Here is a 20493-nt window from a genome sequence, read left to right on the forward strand (position 1 = left end):
CATTCTTTTGTTGATTTAGACGTGTGCTTTGGATCATTGTCATGCTGAAAGATGAAGTTCGTCTTCATCTTAAGCTTTCTAACAGAAGGTCGAAGGTTTTGTGCCAACACCTACTGGTATTTGGAACTGTTCATAATTCCCTCCACCCTGACCAAGGCCCCAGTTCCAGCTGAAGAAAAACAGCCCCAAAGCATGATGCTGCCACCACCATGCTTCACTGTAGGTATGGTGATATTTTGGTGATGTGCAGTGTTGTTTTTGCGCCAAATATACCTTTTGGAATTATGTCCAAAAAGTTCAACCTTGGTTTCATCAGACCATAACACATTTCCAACATGCGTTTGGGAGAGTTCAGATGTCTTTTTGCAAAATTAAGCCAGGCTTGGATGTTTTTCTTTGTAAGATAAGGCTTCCGTCTTGCCACCCTACCCCATAGCCCAAACATATGAAGAAGACGGGAGATTGTTGTCACATGTACTAGACAGCCAGTACTTGCCAGAAATTCCTGCAGCTCCTTCAGTGTTGCTGTCAGCCTCTTGGCAGCCTCCTTGACTAGTTTTCTTCTCGTCTTATCAACAACTTTGGACGGACGTCCTGTTCTTGGTAATGTCACTGTTGTGCCATATTTTCTCCACTTGATGATGACGGTATTCACTGTGTTCCATGGAATATTTAATTCCTTGGAAATTTTTTTGTAGCCTTCACCTGACCAATATCTTTGAATAATGAGATCCCTCTGATGCTTTGGAAGCTCTCTGCAGACCATGGCTTGTGCTGGAAGACATGGCTACAAAAATGTCAGAAAAAGCCTGCTAGAACAGCTGAACTTTATTTGGGGTTGATCAGAGGCACTTTAATTGGTGACAGGTGTGTGCTGACTCCAGTTTAACATGAGTTTGAATGTAATTGGTTAAATCTGGACACAGCCACATCCCCAGTTATAAAAGGGTGTGCACACTTATGCAACCACATTATCTCAGTTGTTTATTTTTACTTCACCTTCCTAAAAGACTTCTGTTTGTTTTTCAATTACATTGTACAGGTTATAGGTCACATGAAAGGTGGAAAAAGTTGTGAAATTATTTATCTTGATGTAATTTTTTTACATCACGAAAACCTGGCATTTGAACAGGGGTGTGTAGACTTTTTATATCCACTGTACAGTATAGCAGACCTAAAGCAGCAGAATATGTTCACATTCATGATTGAGGCAGGAGTTATATCCTTTAGACAATTTATTGCTCTAAAACTTTTAGTGACCTGCTAAGGTAAACAACAGGAATACTGCACTGTCAAGACTCCAGTTGATAAAGAGCAAACCACCGACTCTTACTGAGAGAACCCTCTTGACAAAGAAAGTCCACTGCTTACACCCGGCCATAAATACCTTAAAACTACTGTCTTTCAGGCAAGACCTGAAACCTCTGCAATAACTTATGAACTGTTCTTTTAACATTTCTGCTGTATGTAACATATGACCAGACTTATACAGAGCATTGCTGTCAGACTACAGCGGGATATTGAAGCTGTGCTATTGTTTATCTGTCATTTGTGCTTGTGGTTAATCCATATAACTGTGTGAAGTTTTATTAATTTTCATTTATGTTGTTGATGGACTATTGACTCTAATTAGTTGCTAAGTTTGTCATGTGTTTGAACTATGCTGGGTGGAAAAATAAATTATTGTTCCCATCTTAGACAAATATTCTTAAAACTTACAACACTTAAAAGAAAACAGTCTCTTGATTCACAGGGACCAGTGAGAATTAACCAATCACCAGCAAGGATGCAGTGCCTCCAGGACCAATCACCTTGTGTCAAGCACGATGACGGACTAATCAGATGGATTCCCTGCCCAGCACAGCAAGACACAAAAAGACACAGACAGACACACAATTGAACAGAATCCCTGAACAGAGCACTGGACAGAGTTTCTTCAGAGAGACTTTTTACAGATTTCCAGAGATCTGCAGACTCCTTTTTGATCCTCAGGAAGAGGGCACCAGCAGAACAATGAAGCAGAGACGGCCCATGCTGAGGAGAGACCCAAAGACATCTTCCCTGTGTGTGGCTGTCCTGTAGCAAAGAGCTCACTTCCAGCTGACCATCTTACATCAACCAAACCTCCATGCCTGCAGCTGAGGAGTTCGGGAACGCCTACGTCTCTCTTGGAAACCGGCGAACTGCAGTCGGACCAGCCCAGAACGGAACAGGCCAAGCCTGAGGTCAAGCAAGTAACCTGTGGCTTTGCTTGTTGTCTTACACTAATTTTAGTTGGTCTCCATAGCTAACTACTTAGAACTTTCTCCAAAACTGTTTAGACCTCAGACTCAAACAAAAAACATAAATTAATTTCAAGATTTCTTTTCCACCACTGCAAACAACCTACTGTTAAAATGTTTTAATCATTAATACATTTCTGATCAGTCCTCCCTCCATTTCCCCCTATTTAAATAGCATGTATATATGGTAAATAGCTGATTAAATCTTTAAAAGGCATCTGTGACTGGCATCATTGATGTTATTTCACACAGTAAATACATCACTGAATCAGGGAACTCTCCCTGTATTATTAATTAATTTACTGGTTGATCTGCCATCAAAGGATCTGGTGCCCCAAATTTATAAAAATGGTTTATAATATTTATAACTCATAAACCAGACATACCACATTCATGTTCAATATATATATATATATATATATATATATATATATATATATATATATATATATATATTTATATTCACTACAACAGAGACATCTATTTCTTTAAAAAAAAACAGCCACTCTCTGGACACAGATTAGAAAAGATAGTTTCAAATATTTTAGATGTTGGCAGATACATTTAACAATTTGCCATCTTCATTCCAAATGAATGAATCCCCTCAGTTTAACAGCTAGAAATCTTTAGGAATGAACCACAGTTGTGATCTAAGTTGCAGGTGAGGTGAGTGAATCTTCAGGTTTTCAGACAAGGTGGGGGATGTTTTTCAGCCAATGTGTCTATTAACTGCTGACGAGCCTGAATTAAAATGTTAATTGGATGTTGGGGGCTGTGTTCTTTTAACCATCTGTTGTCTTTTGTAATCTGCTAACATATTGTGATTACATTGCTCGGACCACATTCAGACATGATCTAGGCCATTTGTGGCCAGATTCTAGTTGGCGATTTGATTAGAGTATGAGAGAAATTTGCATCACTGTACCATCAATAATATCTAGTTACTGTCATATCCAATCACTTTCTAATAGCTTTATCTTTAGTCTGGGCTCCTTACAATCTTGACACTAATACCATTTCAAATTGCAAAGCACTTTAAATTTTTTTGAGAGTGAAGAGAAAAATTTCCACCACAAAAACCAATCTTCATAAATGAACGGAAAATACATTAGGACCTTGAAGGACATTAATGGTTTGGAAAAATATCACAATGGTGACTTTGTGGCATAATCAAAATGTCATCAGCATCCATGCATCCACTGGATGAATCTACTAAGTGATTCTTGTTGTCCTGCTCTGTTGTGTTGTACTCACTGTGCTTTTCTTGTCATGTATATACAGAGTATTTGATTCTCATTGCATGAGTATTAGTATGAGGACACAGTTAGACTGAACATTATTAGGCAAAGATGAACTAAGCTACCTGGCTAAGGTTAGCTTGCTCTTTAATATTGTCACTACCAAAACACAATGTAGGTGGATGACAGCAATTCAAACTCCCATGGCTGAGGTAGTTGCTAACTACTCACTTGGAAATTAGTTGTACTTATGATTATGGTACTTATGTTTTTGACAAATATAAGTTACAGATTGCTGGTTAATTGCCTCTATTTTAATTGCCTTTATTTTTAAAATGCTGCTTTTTTATAGAGTATGTTATATTGGAAATATAATTCCCAGTAGAATTCTTTTTAAGTAATATTTTCTATTTTTTTAGTTTCTTTTAGAATATTTGAAGTTCAGTAAACCAAGAAAAACTTCTATTGTAGATTTTAAGGAACTATGACTGCGGACACATTACTACCTATGCTGCAAATAAAAAATGATCAAAAACAATCACAAACAAGTACACTGATGTGACCTCAGCCTGTGGATGTTCAATGGGGGGTTTAGTGACACCTTTCTGAGCTCTCTCCTGGCTATGTGAAAGTCTACTGACTCTTCCAAGGAACAATCTATTTAGGACATACCTGGGTGTACCAAAAAGAACTACCAAGCTTAATCTGCCTACAAGCATTCTGAAAGGTTGGGGGCAACAATTTCCAGAACACAGACCCTCACAATAAAAGACAGAAGGACTGAGTGATGTTTTATTGCCAACCAAGGAATCTGCCTCAAAACAAACACCCAAGGACAATCTTATCAGCGAACTTTAGCTAACTCTAAACAGAACACTCTACTCAAGCTATAACCAATGAGCAAACACACACTCACTGTTTCAAGAAAACCCCATGGACTGGTTATCCTGACCAAAGACCTCAGAGCCAGGCCGGATACCGTTCATAAAATACTGTTGCTCTCTAACAGGATTCAACTTGAAGAACTGATGGAGCCCCTACTGAAAGCCACACACAGACAGTGAGATGTATAATTTGTCTGTATTAATCAATTAATTTTGAAGAAAGGATGAATTTTACCCCTTTTTTCTTTGGATTCAATTTTATCACTTTGAATCCCCCACTTCCAGACTGAGAGCCTATAAAAAGGGAGCCTTCACTCTAGATTCTGCTTCATTCTGTGTTCTGTTTCTTTTTTGCTTCTTCATTTTTTAGTAACTTTGTGCACAACTTTTTAAATAGTTTCTGTTTCTTTTCTTTTCAAGTTACCAGTAACAAAGTCAGCTAGCAAAGTTTTTGTGCGTTTCCTGAACCACTGAGTGATGACCCTCTGGAACTCACGAGCTGAGTTCCCAGCATCCTATCAACATTACCAGGCTGCCAGAGCATCCATAGCACTCTGATCCTCCAGGACATGAAGAGACACTTGAAAACCCTGAAGCTCACCTCCGCAACACCCAGACTGTACGACATTGTGGAGTACCCGCAGCCAGCCCAAGCGAAAATGCATCAAAGCAGGTTACACTGGCCTTTTTCTGTTTTCTGAATCAGCTGGACAAACTGCAAATGAATATGAGGAATCCGAGAGCAACAACAATACCAGACAACGCCCCACCTCAGCAAGGGCTTATCAACCTGATTATGGAACGAACATGGACCAGTGTTTTTCTTGTGCATGCAGCTGTAGTGGAGTTGGCTGCAGGTTTGCAGTGAGAAGGACTTTTTTCAGACATGGTTCATAGTAAAAATCAGAGGAAACATGCTGATCTTCCCTTCAGGTATATAGGCCCTTTGTTCGACGGCTCTATTCTCTTGAATTCTCTAGCTCTTGAATCATCTGTAAGACCTCAGTTATGTTTAGACTGCTTCTCCCATAGATCTCTCTGAATTTACATCAGTAGTTGCTTCATCTAAATCATCAACATGTCTCTTAGACCCCATCCCGACTAGACTGGTTAAAGGCACCCTGCCATTAATTAAGTCTAACTCATCTTTATTAGACTTGGTTAATTTATCTCTAGTATCAGGCTATGTACCACAGGCCTTTAAGACTGCAGTAATCAAACCCCTACTCAAAAAGCCTAGTCTTGATCCAGGAGTCTTGGCTAATTATTGACCAATATCCAACCTACCATTTACTTCTGAAATCCTAGAAAAAGCTGTTTTTAAGCAGCTATCAGACCACTTACACAGGAATGAACTATTTGAAGATTTTCAATCAGGATTTAGAGCACGTCATAGTACAGAAACAGCACTGTTAAAAGTCACCAACAGTCTTCTCTTAGCCTCAGATAATGGACTTGTTTCTATACTTGTCCTCCTAACATCTTATTACAGAGACTGGAGCATATGACTGGTATCAGAGGAACAGCGTTAAAATGGTTCCAATCCTATTTATCGGACAGATTCCAGTTTGTTCATGTCCAAGATGAACCTTCCACACGAACAAAAGTTAGTTATGGAGTTCCACAAGGCTCCGTGCTAGGACCGATTCTGTTCACCCTGTACATGCTTCCTTTAGGCTATGTTAGTAGGAAGCACTCTATTATTTACCATTGCTATGCAGACAACACTCAGTTGTATCTATCTATTAAACTTGTTAACACAAACCAGTTAACCAGACTTCAAGCATGTCTAACTGACATAAAGGCCTGGATGACCAGTAACTTTCAGAACAGAAGTTGTATTTGTGCCTAAAAACCTCAGAAATAACTTTTCTAAAATTATAGCTACTTTAGATGGCATAGCCCTGGTCTCCAGCACTACTGTGAATACCTTGGAGTTATTTTTGACCAGGACATGTCCTTTAACTCACACATAAAACAAATCTCTAGAACTGCCTTCTTTCACCTGCGCAACATTGCCAAAATTAGGAACATCCTCTCTCAAAATGATGCAGAAAAACTAGTCCATGCATTTGTTACCTCAAGGCTAGATTACTGTAACTCATTACTATCTGCATGTCCCAGTATCTCCATAAAAAGCCTCCAATTAATCCAGAATACTGCAGCCAGAGTCCTGACAGGAACAAGCAAGAGAGATCATATTTCTCCTGTATTAGCTTCTCTTCATTGGCTCCCTGTAAAATACAGAATAGAATTTAAAATACTTCTTCTCACATACAAATCCCTTCATGATCAAGCTCCTTCATACCTTAAAGACCTCATAGTACCATATTATCCCAATAGACCACTTCGCTCTCAGAGTGCAGGCCTACCTGTGGTTCCCAGAGTTCTCAAAAGCAGAATGGGAGGCAGAGCCTTTAGCTATCAAGCTCCTCTCCTGTGGAACCAGCTCTCAGCCTGGGTTCAGGAGGCAGACACTCTCTGTACTTTTAAGGCTAGACTTAAAACCTTCCTCTTTGACAAAGCATATAGTTAGGGCTGGCTTCAGGCAACCCTGAACCATCCCTTAGTTATGCTGCTATAGGCCTAGACTGCCCGAGGACCATTGGTGCACTGAGCTCCCCTACCCTAACCTCACCCCCACCCTTCCCTTCCTCTCTTCCTCTCCTCCCACCTCATGTATATTCCATTGAATGTCACTAACCTTGTGCTCTCTCCCTCTCTCTCTGTTCTCTCTGTACCTTCTGCAGGTGTCCCTGGTCCTGGTATATGCTGTATATCGCTGATGTGCAGTTACTGGTCCCACCAACCTGCAGTGTCTATTTGTTGTTTATTGTTGCTGTTCTTTTCTCTCTGCTCTATCCATTCACCCCAACCGGTCGAGGCAGATGGCTGCCCAAACTGAGCCCGGTTCTGCTGGAGGTTTTTTCTTCCGTTAAAGGGAGTTTTTCCCTCTCCACTGTCGCCAAGTGCTTGCTCATAAGGGAATTGTTGGGTTTTTAGTTTTAGTTTTTGTAAAGTGCCTTGAGATGATTTGTATTGTGATTTGGCGCTATACAAATAAAATTGAATTGAATTGAATTGTCTTTGTTCATAAAAAAACTGCAACTCCATAGTCTTTACATCTCTACTTGTGTTTGTACATTATTATGGTTAAAAGTGAAAAAAAAAAATCCAATAATGGTAATCTGTGTGTTCACTGGAGTTTATTGACAATTACAGAAACTTAAATTCTGGTCCTGGAAGAAAAGCGATTCACACTGCTGAGAAGGAATTTAGATGTTCCACCACAAATTCCAGTACCATAAGAAATCTAGAATATTATTTGTTTTTTTTTTTAAGAATAACATGTAACACCTATTGGGCAACCTAAAAACTCAACATCAGCTATACTGCACTTTGTTATAACATCATTTGCAAACAATTTGTACACACATTCATTAATTGTACATTTTTTTCAAAATGCTCCAAATTTTAAGAAAAAAATTAAAGCATGATCTCAGTGTTCACAGAGGAAGTTAAGGGACTGTTTCCAAATGATTGTAATGCACTGTTGTAATACAATGAAGTTTGCAGGTCATATTATTCTGCACACACTTCATAATACAGCTTAGTTTAGAAGGTTTGTATGATACAGTAATATGTCATTGGTACAATTATTAATTTAGGTTTACAAGCAAACATATGCAAAATCAACAGTAGAGATATAATGACCATATCCAAAATCAAATAAACCTTTACTGTAAAAGTAAAACATTCAAGTTACTTTAAATCAGCAGCTGACATAATGGAAGGAAAATGTATTCTATTCTATTTGTGACCTTTTACTGCTTTATTATGAAAGTAACTCCACAACATCTAAATATACAACTTAAATGAACATATTGGCCCTTTGGGCATCTGTAGTTGTTAGCCATGATCTACACTCTAACACCAACTTGCAAGTAATTCTGATCTACTTTTTATGATGCATGAATAGAATACACTCAAAAATAAACATTTGACTAAACAAGTCTGAAACCCAATCACTCATCCAATGACTTCAGAAAATGCGGGAGTAATCTAAAAGCGCCACTCAGCTGGTATGTGAAAATATAGCAACCGTTTTAAAATATTAACCAAAGATCTTAATATGCTAAATACTTATACACCCAATAATCTGTTATTTTGAAAAAAATGAAACTAACTCCTAATTAAGTGGTTAATCAAAGATGCAGAAAGGTATGGTCCTCATTCAGTCTTGTCTTTAAAGTTTAAAATTGAATAACTGCTTCTCCAACCAGTTTTAATACAATGTGCAAGTGAACACAATGAAAGTCCCACTTGTTGAATTACTGAACAAATCAATAGGCCGGGAAGCAGGCTAGAAAAAAACAAAAAAACTACCAACCACAGAAAATCTACTAATGTACTAGTGCTAATATTCCATACTAATAGCTAAATCATCAACACCTGTAAACTAGCAGCACATTTCCTCGTTCTCTAAAGTGATAAAACGATATGTAAGGCAAGCACTTTTAAAGCATTAATAAAACAGACTCATCATAGATACTCTCCCAAGTTAGTGTAATACATAGACAACAAAACTGTTCACTCCAGTTACACAGAGATTAGCCAAATATTTATACTTCATGTTTAAGGCATGTTATATTAAAAATTCAACATTCATTTGGCTTCTTTCAGCTTCACTCTTGTATTGGTAGATATTGGTAACATTTTTACAAATGTAAATGGTAACTGGTAATGGTACACACATTTTATTTTCTCTGGAATGTAAAACATAACATTACAGTTATATATAAATGACACTGGACACAGCAAAACCAGCCAAAAAAATGTGAATTGCAGAAAATTAAATGTAAATCACGCTAAACTGTGTTCTCAACTGAAGAAAGTAAAATATGTTATTGACAAATTACAAAAAACTTTTCCAAATGAGAATATCTCAAGGGCAATATGGAAACAGTGGATCAGTGTAGATTCTGGATGTGAATATTAAAAAGTGTATGGGCCTGCTCAGCTCAGCTGCTTTGCACGCACGCACGCGCACACACACACACACACACACACACACACACACACACACACACACACACACACTCAGTCCATCTTCTCCTTGTGAACCAGTTTGGGAGCATCCACAAAATCTTGGCCATTAAGTAGGATGATGGTGGCTGTTATCACGCTAGCAGCTCCCCAGAACATCACATAAGCCAGAGTCTCTGTCCATGTGTCACCTGAAAAACAAAAAGCAGTAATTTATGCTGAGAAGTATCAATGATACTCATTGAAAAACTGAACTCACACACTTCCTCATTTGGAATAAAGCTATCATTATGCATCAAAATGTATGCAAAATAAGATTTCACCAGTGCTAGATTGTATAATTGTAGGTTGGTCAGAAGAGAAGAACCTACCAGCCATGAGAAGGCAGATGATGCACATCGAAAATGCCACCAACATAATGATGGGCAGCTACAAAAAGAACAGAATTAAAAACATTAGACTGGCGTTGCATTCCCCATTATGGATTATAACAAATAAAATGCTTGATATTCTAACCGTGAGGAACTTCCAGTCCTTCTGTACACGAAGGGGAGTGGGTCCATCTGACTCATCGACAACAAAGTTCCCAAGAAAAAGGTCAATGGAATCCTAAAAATGTCACACCACATTGACACCTTTATTGGACAGATCACACACTACTCCAAACATATATATTTTCCTTTCTGGGGACATATTATGCTAACTTACAGGCTTGTATTTTTCAGTTCATTAAGTTCATTAAAAAAAACAAACTGTCTGCCTCCTCCCTGAAAACCCATCTGGTCTGATTGGTCAGCTCCCACAGATCTGTGCAGGAACCATCTACGAACTCCAGGGCTGCATCTGAAACCACTCCCAACACTTGGGGAAACTCATGTTCCTTAAGGGCCACTGCCCAACTTATTTTCCAACTATCCCTGCCCTACCCATTGATGATTACCTGAATCAGATCGGATCAGTCAGTCAAGAGCTGAAAGATACCATCGCATATTGTCTCTCACCATGTACTCTGCATGCCATGTACACAACTCTTTGTGTTCAACTGTGGAATATTGGAGTACACCATCTCAAGACAGAAAAAAAAAAAATCAATGGGTAAAATAGTATATCTATTTCCTGTTATAGGAATTAACAGTTGAGATGATTGCAGAGATGGATTCTACATTTGTGAAAAAGACATACTCCCATTGTTATCAGTTCATCAGAAAAGGAATGAAATGAAAAAAGAGATCACATTAAGAACTTATATGGAAAAACACACAAAACCTATACCAGAGCTATATTTAATATTGCAGCCCAGTGTTCAAAATTAAATAAAATGACTAATGATATGAACATAAGCATTATTTAAATAAAGCATAAACATAAGAATTATTTAAATAAATATATGCAATTTTATGAAATTATCAAATTATTTTATAAAATGACCATGAAACTGTAAACTAATGCAATACATCTTTAAAATTCAGCTCATTATTATGAAATTGTTTTCATTATGTTTTTTCTCAATATCATAGCTCAGATCATCGTACCTGGACTGATTACATTTACATCATTCAAACCCGCTCAGATCAAACAGTTTAACACACCTTAATGAGCAAAACACCTTATAGACAAAATGTAGTTTTTTTTTTTTTCCACCCTTGTGTATCCTCCACTATCCACTCAAGAGAATACAACAAAAATGTCTCATTTGAAACCTAATTTTATGTAAAAATAAACATAAAATACTGCTGTGATGTGTGCCCTTCATGGATTTAGTTATGGAGTTCCAAAAAGGTCTGTGCTAGGACCGATTCTGTTCACCCTGTACATGCTTCGTTTAGGCAATGTTATTAGGAAGCACTAATTACCACTTAATTACCACTGCTATGCAGATGACACTCAGCTGTATCCATCTATGAAACCTGATAACACAAACCAGTTAGCTAGAGTTCAAGTGTGTCTAACTGACATAAAGGCTTGGATGACCAGTAACTTTTTACTTTTGAATTCAGAGAAAATACAAGATATTGTATTTGGGCCTAAAAACCTCAGAAATAGCTTTTCTAACAATATAGCTACTTTCGATAGCATAGCCTTGGCCTCCAGCACTACTGTGAAAAACCTTGTAGTTATTTTTGACCAGGACATGTCCTTTAACGATGCAGAAAAACTAGTCCATGCATTTGTTACCTCAAGGCTAGATTACTGTAACTCATTACTATCTGCATGTCCCATTATGTCCATAAAAAGCCTCCAGTTAATCCAGAATGCTGCAGCCAGAGTCCTGACAGGAACAAGCAAGAGAGATCATATTTCTCCTATATTAGCCTCTCTTCATTGGCTCCCTGTAAAATACAGAATAGAATTTAAAATCCTTCTTCTCACATACAAATCCCTTCATGATCAAGCTCCTTCATACCTTAAAGACCTCATAGTACCATATTATCCCAATAGACCACTTCGCTCTCAGAGTGCAGGCCTACCTGTGGTTCCCAGAGTTCTCAAAAGCAGAATGGGAGGCAGAGCCTTTAGCTATCAAGCTCCTCTCCTGTGGAACCAGCTCCCAGTCTGGGTTCAGGAGGCAGACACTCTCTGTACTTTTAAGGCTACATTTAAAACCTTCCTCTTTGACAAAGTGTATAGTTAGGGCTGGCTTCAGATAACCCTGAACCATCCCTTAGTTATACTGCTATAGGCCTAGACTGCCCAAAGACCATTGGTGCATTGAGCTCCCCTACCCTAACCCTCCCCTCCCCTCCCCTCCCTTCCCCTCTCCTCCTCTCCTCCCCCCTTACATGTATATTCCACCATTGAATGACACTAACTTTGTGCTCTCTTTCTCCCCTAGTTTGTGCTCTCTCCCTCTCCTCTCTATCTGTATCTTCTGCAGGTGTCCCTGGTCCTGGAGCTGTATATCGCTGATGTGCAGTTACTGGCCCCACCAACCTGCAGTGTCTATTTGCTGTTTATTGTTGCTGTTAAAGGGAGTTTTTCCTGTCCACTGTCACCAGATGCTTGCTCATAAGGGATTTGTTGGGTTTTTAGTTTTAGTTTTAGTAAAGTGCCTTGAGATGATTTGTATTCTGATTTGGCGCTATACAAATAAAATTGAATTGAATTGAATTGTTTATTGTTGCTGTTTTTTCTCTGTCCTCTATCCACTCACCCCAACCAGTCAAGGGAGATGGCTGTCCAAACTGAGCCCAGTTCTGTTGGAGGTTTTTTCTTCTGTTAAAGGGAGTTTTTCCTCTCCACTGTCGCCTTGTTCTTGCTCATAAGGGATTTGTTCTGTTTTTTTGTTTTTGTAAAGTGCCTTGAGATGATTGTAATGTGATTTGGCGCTATACAAATAAAATTGAATTGAATTGAATTGAATTGAAAAGGCCAGCTTTGTCAGAAACAATCAGAACACATCATTTCAGATCTGGCCCATTTTTTACATCACAGAGAGGCTCAAGGGCCTGCCCACGGAAAAGTACCTAATGATAGCAAAATTAGCTTCCAAAGCTAACATTCAGTAGAAACATTTTGCAGTAGTCATTAGCACCATGGCTACTGGAAGGAAGCAGCTCAGGCACTACTGTTGTCGGCGAATTAAGTCAAACTATGAAGGAGCAAACAACATCAACAATGTCAAATACCTGCAACACCCCTAGAGTGATCTACAACACCCCTAGAGTGATATCTACAAATACTACTACTAGAACCTTGACACTGCCATCCTACTATTGTGACATACCTGTCTAAATCCATCAGAGAAGTTGTTTTTGTAGTACCGAATCATGGAATTCCAGCCATCCATCAGCAGCCCCCACCTAGTCCTCTTCCCCGTCCTGATGAAGAAATTAACTTTGATTAGTTATAAGCCATCATCATAATGCTGCGGGCGGTGTCCAGAAAACAACAGTTGTTAGTAAATATGTGTGGTATAGGTTATAGTACCATACCTTGTGAAGTCTGTTTTCAAGGCTCCAGTTCCTGCATACTGTACAGCACATGCATTTGCATTATCAGCCCATGCTGGTTAGAGAGTACACAGAGAATAATGAGGGCAAACTCAGAGGCTAGAGTTTCTAGACTCAAAACATGCCAAAAGTCGAGAATAAAGAAAACGTTACCATTCTTATATATCTTTTCAAATTCAGCATGCTCGTCAATCCGCTGACCCACATTCAGAACTCCCATTCTCTGTGGATACACAGCCAAGATACATACAATATATTGGTCAGGAAGACATGGGGATCTGAATGCAAGCAGGATGTGAAATGCAATACACTTTTTGTATCTTTCCAAACTAACAGATCAAACAAAAATTAGATATATTCCTAGCTGACTGAAAATATGCATTTAAAGAGTTATACCAGCCAATATACTGGACGAAAAATATTAAGATTTCTTTTTTTGTTTGTTTTAATTTCGGCAGCACGGTGGAAGAGTAATTAGCACTGTTGCCTCACAGCATGAAGGTTCCTGGTTCGAAACCCGGCCGGAACCTTTCTCCGTGGAGTTTGCACATTCTCCCCGTGTTTGTGTGGGTTTACTCTGGGTACTCTGGTTTCGTCCCACAGTCCATAAACGTAAGTCAGGTTGACTGGTGATTCTAAATTGCCCATAGGAATGAGTGTGGTGTTGTTTGTCTCTATGTGGCCCTGTGATGGGCTGGTGACCTGTCCAGGGTGTACCCCTGCCTTTCACCCATAGAGAGCTGGGATAGGCTCCAGCAGATCTCTGTGACCCTAAAGAATAAGCGTGTATAGATAATGGATGGATAGATGGATGGGTATAGATAATGAATGAATGTCTTAATTTTGGGTATCAATGTCATAAATCAAAAATTTACAAAACATAAGTTTATTATTATTATTATGAATAAACAACTTAAAACAAAATATCAACATGATTATAATTTTACACGCACTATATACTTTAAAGTAATGTGCCTCTTCTGTTAGGTTTCAAAATAGAGAGTTTTCATTGGAAATGCATAGCCCAAAGTAACAAAATAAGTACATTTGTGATCACTGCAGCAACAGTTTATCTGTAAAAGTAATTGCGTTTACAACTTTCAATAAAGGTTAATGACATGATAAAGGTCATGAATGAACCAGCGAACACCATAGCTTTCTTACATTTGCCCTGAATTATGCCTACTTCAATATTGTAACATGGTAATTGAAATGCCTGAACAAGCAAGCAATCACATCATGAAAACAATGTGCTATTAAACATAAGTTGAGACACAGCTGCATCAAGAAGAGTTGCACTACTAACTAACTAACAGAAGGCACATTGGCCAACCTTGTATGGCACCACACAATTTACTATTTACAGAACCTTTGAAGGTAAGAAAAGAGCTAAGCGCTTCTGACAAGGATCTTTCAGTGACTGATCAGACAATGTGAAGGATGTCACCTTGACTTGAATCCAATAGAAAACATTTAGAATATTTAAAAACAAAAAGTAGGGCAATATACAGTGGGTACGGAAAGTATTCTGACCCCTTTAAATTTTTCACTCGTGTTTATTTCTCATTAATGCACACTCAGCACCCCATCTTGAAAGAAAAAAACAGAAATGTAGAAATTTTTGCAAATTTATTAAAAAAGAAAAACTGAAATATCACATGGTTATAAGTATTCAGACCCTTTGCAGTGACACTCATATTTAACTCACATGCTGTCCATTTCTTCTGATCCTCCTTGAGATGGTTCTGCTCCTTCATTGGAGTCCAGCTGTGTTTAATTAAACTGATTGGACTTGATTAGGAAAGGCACACACCTGTCTATATAAGACCTTACAGCTCACAGTGCATGTCAGAGCAAATGAGAATCATGAGGTCGAAGGAACTGCCCAAGGAGCTCAGAGACAGAATTGTGGCAAGGCACAGATCTGGCCAAGGTTACAAAAGAATTTCTGCAGCACTCAAGGTTCCTAAGAGCCCAGTGGCCTCCATAATCCTCAAATGGAAAAAGTTTGGGACGACCAGAACTCTTCCTAGACCTGGCCGTCCAGCCAAACTGAGCAATCGTGGGAGAAGAGCCTTGGTGAGAGAGGTAAAGAAGAACCCAAAGATCACTGTGGCTGAGCTCCAGAGATGCAGTAGGGACATGGGAGAAAGTTCCACAAAGTCAACTATCACTGCAGCCCTCCACCAGTTGGGGCATTATGGCAGAGTGGCCCGACGGAAGCCTCTCCTCAGTGCAAGACACATGAAAGCCCGCACAGTTTGCCAAAAAACACATGAAGGACTCCCAGACTATGAGAAATAAGATTCTCTGGTCTGATGAGACCAAGATTGAACTTTTTGGTGTTAATTCTAAGCGGTATGTGTGGAGAAAACCAGGCACTGCTCATCACCTGCCCAATACAATCCCTACAGTGAAACATGGTGGTGGGAGCATCATGTTGTGGGGGTGTTTTTTAGCTGCAGGGACAGGACGACTGGTTGCAATTGAAGGAAAGATGAATGTGGCCAAGTACAGTGATATCCTGGAAGAAAACCTCTTCCAGAGTGCTCAGGACCTCAGACTGGGCCGAAGGTTCACCTTTCAACAGGACAATGACCCTAAGCACACAGCTAAAATAACAAAGGAGTGGCTTCGGAACAACTCTGTGACCGTTCTTGACTGGCCCAGCCAGAGCCCTGACCTAAACCCAATTGAGCATCTCTGGAGAGACCTGAAAATGGCTGTCCACCAACGTTCACCATCCAACCTGACAGAACTGGAGAGGATCTGCAAGGAAGAATGGCAGAGGATCCCCAAATCCAGGTGTGAAAAACTTGATGCATCATTCCCAAGAAGACTCATGGCTGTACTAGCTCAAAAGGGTGCTTCTACTCAATACTGAGCACAGGGTCTGAATACTTATGACCATGTGATATTTCAGTTTTTCTTTTTTAATAAATTTGCAAAAATTTCTACATTTCTGTTTTTTTCAGTCAAGATGGGGTGCTGAGTGTCAATTAATGAGAAATAAAATGAACTTTTTTGATTTTGGCAAATGGCTGCAATGACACAAAGAGTGAAAAATTTAAAAGGGGTCTGAATACTTTCCGTACCCACTGTAACTCCTGCGGCAAAGAGCAGTTAAAACACTCATCTGAAAAGCATGGTAAAACATCTCTCAATTTGAGTAAAACATCGTCTACACTCGAGGATCAAAACTGGAGGTCCACCAATATGGGTTTTTCTATGGCCAACGGCTGACATATGACACCAATTTTTTGTGGCCAATATGTTGAGCCAATTTCTTTTACTGGGCATTCCCATTTTTTCTCTAAAATTTAGGGGTGATAATAGAATCAGATTTTTATGGGTGCTCGGCTCCTGAGCAGACCACAACATTTCTACAATACCTTATGCCCAGTGCTCTTTCTTTTCTGCTCTCTCTCCTCTCTCTCTCTTCCTTTTGGGCTGTCAACCAAGTAGCAAACTTAACATATAATCACAGAATCTAAAATCTAATTCATTCATATCAATTTATAAAATTATTCTAATGTTTTATTAGGTTACTGTGGGCACTGCAGTCAGGTAATGTCATTTTGACCCTACTTTGTCATCTAAACCTAGTTTTCGTTGAAAAAAACAAACATTCATGCACGTTAGAACAGATGAATTACTTTTGGTTTCCCTGTTGCTTTCCTTTCTAAGCCACAGTAATAATGACCAGTTTAACCTAATGTTCACAATCAGAACAGTCAGCAACTTTATTTGCTAAACTTTAATTTTTCAATATACTTGTGAGTTTAACCCTCAGGGGTCGAAGAACACGCGTTTTGTGGCATCTTCTCCTGATAACACTGAAACAAACTTAAATTACTCTGTCAATTTTGATCGTACAGATAAAAGCAATATATATCATTCGAGTAAAGGGTCTAGTTTTAGTTGTATAGCCTCATAATAACGCTGATATATCGCTGATGTGCAGTTACTGGCCCCACCAACCTGCAGTGTCTATCTGTTGTTTATTGTTGGTGTTCTTTTCTCTCTGCTCTATCCACTCACCCCAACCGGTCGAGGCAGATGGCCGCCCAAACTGAGCCCGGTTATGTTGGAGGTTTTTTCTTCCGTTAAAGGGAGTTTTTCCTGTCCACTGTCGCCAAGTGCTTGCTCATAAGGGATTTGTTGGGTTTTTAGTTTTTGTAAAGTGCCTTGAGATGATTTGTATTGTGATTTGGCGCTATACAAATAAAATTGAATTGAATTAAACTGAATTGAAACTTCATCATAGAATTTACTCACTTTTTTTGTGTGTTTGAATGATGGCACGCTACGTGGGTGAAGAAGCGCTTTGTATGTTCCAGACAGAGATGAATACTTTCTCCTGAGAGGAAAAACACGACTCACGACTTTGTGCAGGTCTTTGAGTGCGTGTTTGTCTTCTCAGGTAAATCACATGACTATTCATGGTGAGACACACCTTCCTGCATATGCCCTTTCTGAACAAAAAGTGTCTTAGAAAATTTAAATCAGTGTATTGTTTTCTGTGAATGAGTGAACAAGATGACTTTCACATCATTATGAAGCAAACACTTTACACTACAAGATGCATTTCTTAAAAGTCTTGTGAACCAATGTTCTGTTTGTGTTTTATGGTCTTATTTCAGTGATTTAAAAATTTTAGTTTTTCACTAACCATGCATAAATGCTGTTTTCTCAAAAACACAATCATGTATAAACTTGCTGGTCCCATATTAATATAACTCAGTTTGTGCTGATTACAGTGTTATCAGACTAGCCATTAATATGTTTAAAAGCAACTGAAAAAAGCACAAATGTCAGGGCATGTCACAACTTGTCCAGGGCCCCAAAGCACCCTCAGACCCCAGAAGGTTAATGTCCATCATGAAATCCATCGCTCGCTTCTTCCTCTGTGTTTCTTTTAGGTGTGTGCCAGATTACGAGCCAAGTTCAAAAAATTAGCACATTTGCAAAATGTAATGTTAGTTAATAATAGGCCTAATCATCATTTTTATTTTATAGGGACAATGTCACGTGTTTCACAACAGCAACACTAAGCTGCCCACTAACACACCTGCCTGTTAACCGCTTAATAATCTCTTAATAATCTAATCTGGACAGGTGTGCTAAAGGCTACACCAACAGCAGCTTCCCAAACATGGACCTTTAGTGAACCTATAATTTAATTAGTCAAAAATGTCTTTTTTGTGTAGCTAGGTGAAGTAGGGGGTGTTCAAATTTTACTTTAACAAACTAACAAGTTACACTCTAGTCTTCACTACTGTGAGAACTGATTCTCTGTATTGAAATATCAGGACAGCGTTATTACAACGGTTGTGTGTTAATGTTGTGTGTGGACTTTAGAGGGGATATATTGCCGAGACAAGTTTCCAGCATGTGAGTTTTCTGTTCAGGACTATACACACTGGAGGGAAAGTGAGTTTATTCATATGACATAGAGAAAATGTCTTTGTTTGCACTGTTTATTGTTTGTTGCATTTTTGTACTGTTGAAATGTATTGTGTAGTTTACAATGAGATATTGAATTAACTTTTATTAAGAGATAATGCACTGAGTTTTTTTGTATTTGCTATGATAAATGATATTGTTTAATTGATGTGACCTAGGCACTAATGTGAAATGTATTTTTGTTTTCCCTGCCTAAAGAGGCCACTATTGTTGTCTATCCTAGCCTTAGTATTTTGTCTATTTTACTCAGGGTTGATTATCCATTATCTATTTTGGTACTGTAGTTTATTGTAGTGTCTATTCTAGTTAGTATTGTCAATTCTACTGTTGACTGTTGTATTCTATGGTCAGTAGGAGTGTAAAAGAATTATTTCACTAACTAGCTATCCTAAATTCAATAAATTTAATGCTGTTGTACTGTTCTTCAATAAGCGCAATCAGGGAATAAAACCCACATGAAAAATTATTTGTCTTTGTCCCATCATTCGTAGACCGAGCCATACATAATTCTTGATGGCAGAAGTGGGATCCCCTTTTTCTTTTGTCTTGAGGATATAGTTTAGAACAAAGAACAAGTCCTCAAAAGTGTACATGACCAATTGGGGCATCAGGGCATCGAACAAGCTTTGGGCCTGTTAAAACAGATGTTTCTGTGTGGCACGCATGGAGATGTTGAGCAGTGTGTTAAACAGTGTCAGAGGTGTGTGCTAACAAAACTGCCATAGCTAAAGATCCAAGCTCCCCAAACCCCATTGTTGGCTACTGGCCCCCTTGAAGTAATTGCAGTGGACTACATCACCCTTGAACATGACACAGATGGTCGTGAGAACGTGCTTGTGATAACGGACGTCTTCACCAAGTTCAGTCATGCAGTTGCCACCCGAGATCAGAAAGCAGATACTATGGTGAAGGTCCTTCTCAAACAGTGGTTCCTGAGGTACAGGGTGCCAGAACGCCTGCACTCAGACCAGGGTTGAAATTTTGAGAGTGCAGTGATTGCGGAGCTATGCAAGCTGTATGGGGTGAAGAAGACGAGAACAACACCTCATCACCCCCAGGGAAATCCCCATTGTGAAAGGTTCAAGAGGACACTGCACAACCTTTTGCTCACACTTTCTCCTGAAAAGACGCAGCACCGGCCTGAGCACCTGCCTGAACTTGTCTATGCCTATAATGTCACATCACACTCAACCACAGGGTATCCACCTTATTACCTGCTGTTTGGGGTTCACCCCCATCTCCCAGTTGATACTTTGTTAGGCCAAGAGAAAAGGATGATAAGCTTGACTGGTTTGTCGCACACCAAGAGAGACTACAAGATGCACAGGTAAGACCATGCTGAGCGAAAGGCTGCAGAAGGGTGGCGCAGCAGCAAGAGAGGATGTACTGTCCACCTATAGATGTGGGGCAGATGGCGTATCTCCACCATAGGCCACCAGGAAGGAATAAAATCCAAGATGCATGGGCAGGCTCCTGTGTACAAAGTCATTGATGTTCGTGGGACCCCATACACTGTGGAGCCCCTGGAGGGGAGGTCCATTGAAGAGAGTGCACAGATCCAATCTTCAGCCATGAGTGGGACCTACGACAATGCCGAGAAGGCATCTTTGTCTCAACCCTCCCATCT

General features: G+C 39.2%; 1 protein-coding gene across 3 annotated transcripts in view; it reads right to left on the bottom strand.

Moving 5' to 3' along the window:
* Positions 1-7591: 7591 nt before the first annotated feature.
* The window catches only part of sacm1la (SAC1 like phosphatidylinositide phosphatase a), a 32701-nt gene continuing 19799 nt past the window's right edge, over positions 7592-20493 (bottom strand). For 2 of the 3 annotated variants that reach the window (XM_026299869.2, XM_026299870.2), the window contains 6 exons: positions 13554-13623; positions 13383-13455; positions 13175-13268; positions 9967-10059; positions 9822-9879; positions 7592-9641 (listed from right to left, as the gene is read on the bottom strand). In XM_026299869.2, the coding sequence (XP_026155654.1) occupies positions 9505-9641; positions 9822-9879; positions 9967-10059; positions 13175-13268; positions 13383-13455; positions 13554-13623 (525 nt within the window). In that variant the 3' untranslated portion in view covers positions 7592-9504. Of the gene's footprint in view, positions 9642-9821; positions 9880-9966; positions 10060-10390; positions 10517-13174; positions 13269-13382; positions 13456-13553; positions 13624-20493 lie in introns of those variants that run through there. The other variant, XR_003295262.1, reaches the window with a different exon arrangement.

Source organism: Mastacembelus armatus, chromosome 11 (genome assembly GCF_900324485.2).
Source record: "Mastacembelus armatus chromosome 11, fMasArm1.2, whole genome shotgun sequence".
NCBI classification, from domain to species: Eukaryota; Metazoa; Chordata; class Actinopteri; order Synbranchiformes; family Mastacembelidae; genus Mastacembelus; species Mastacembelus armatus.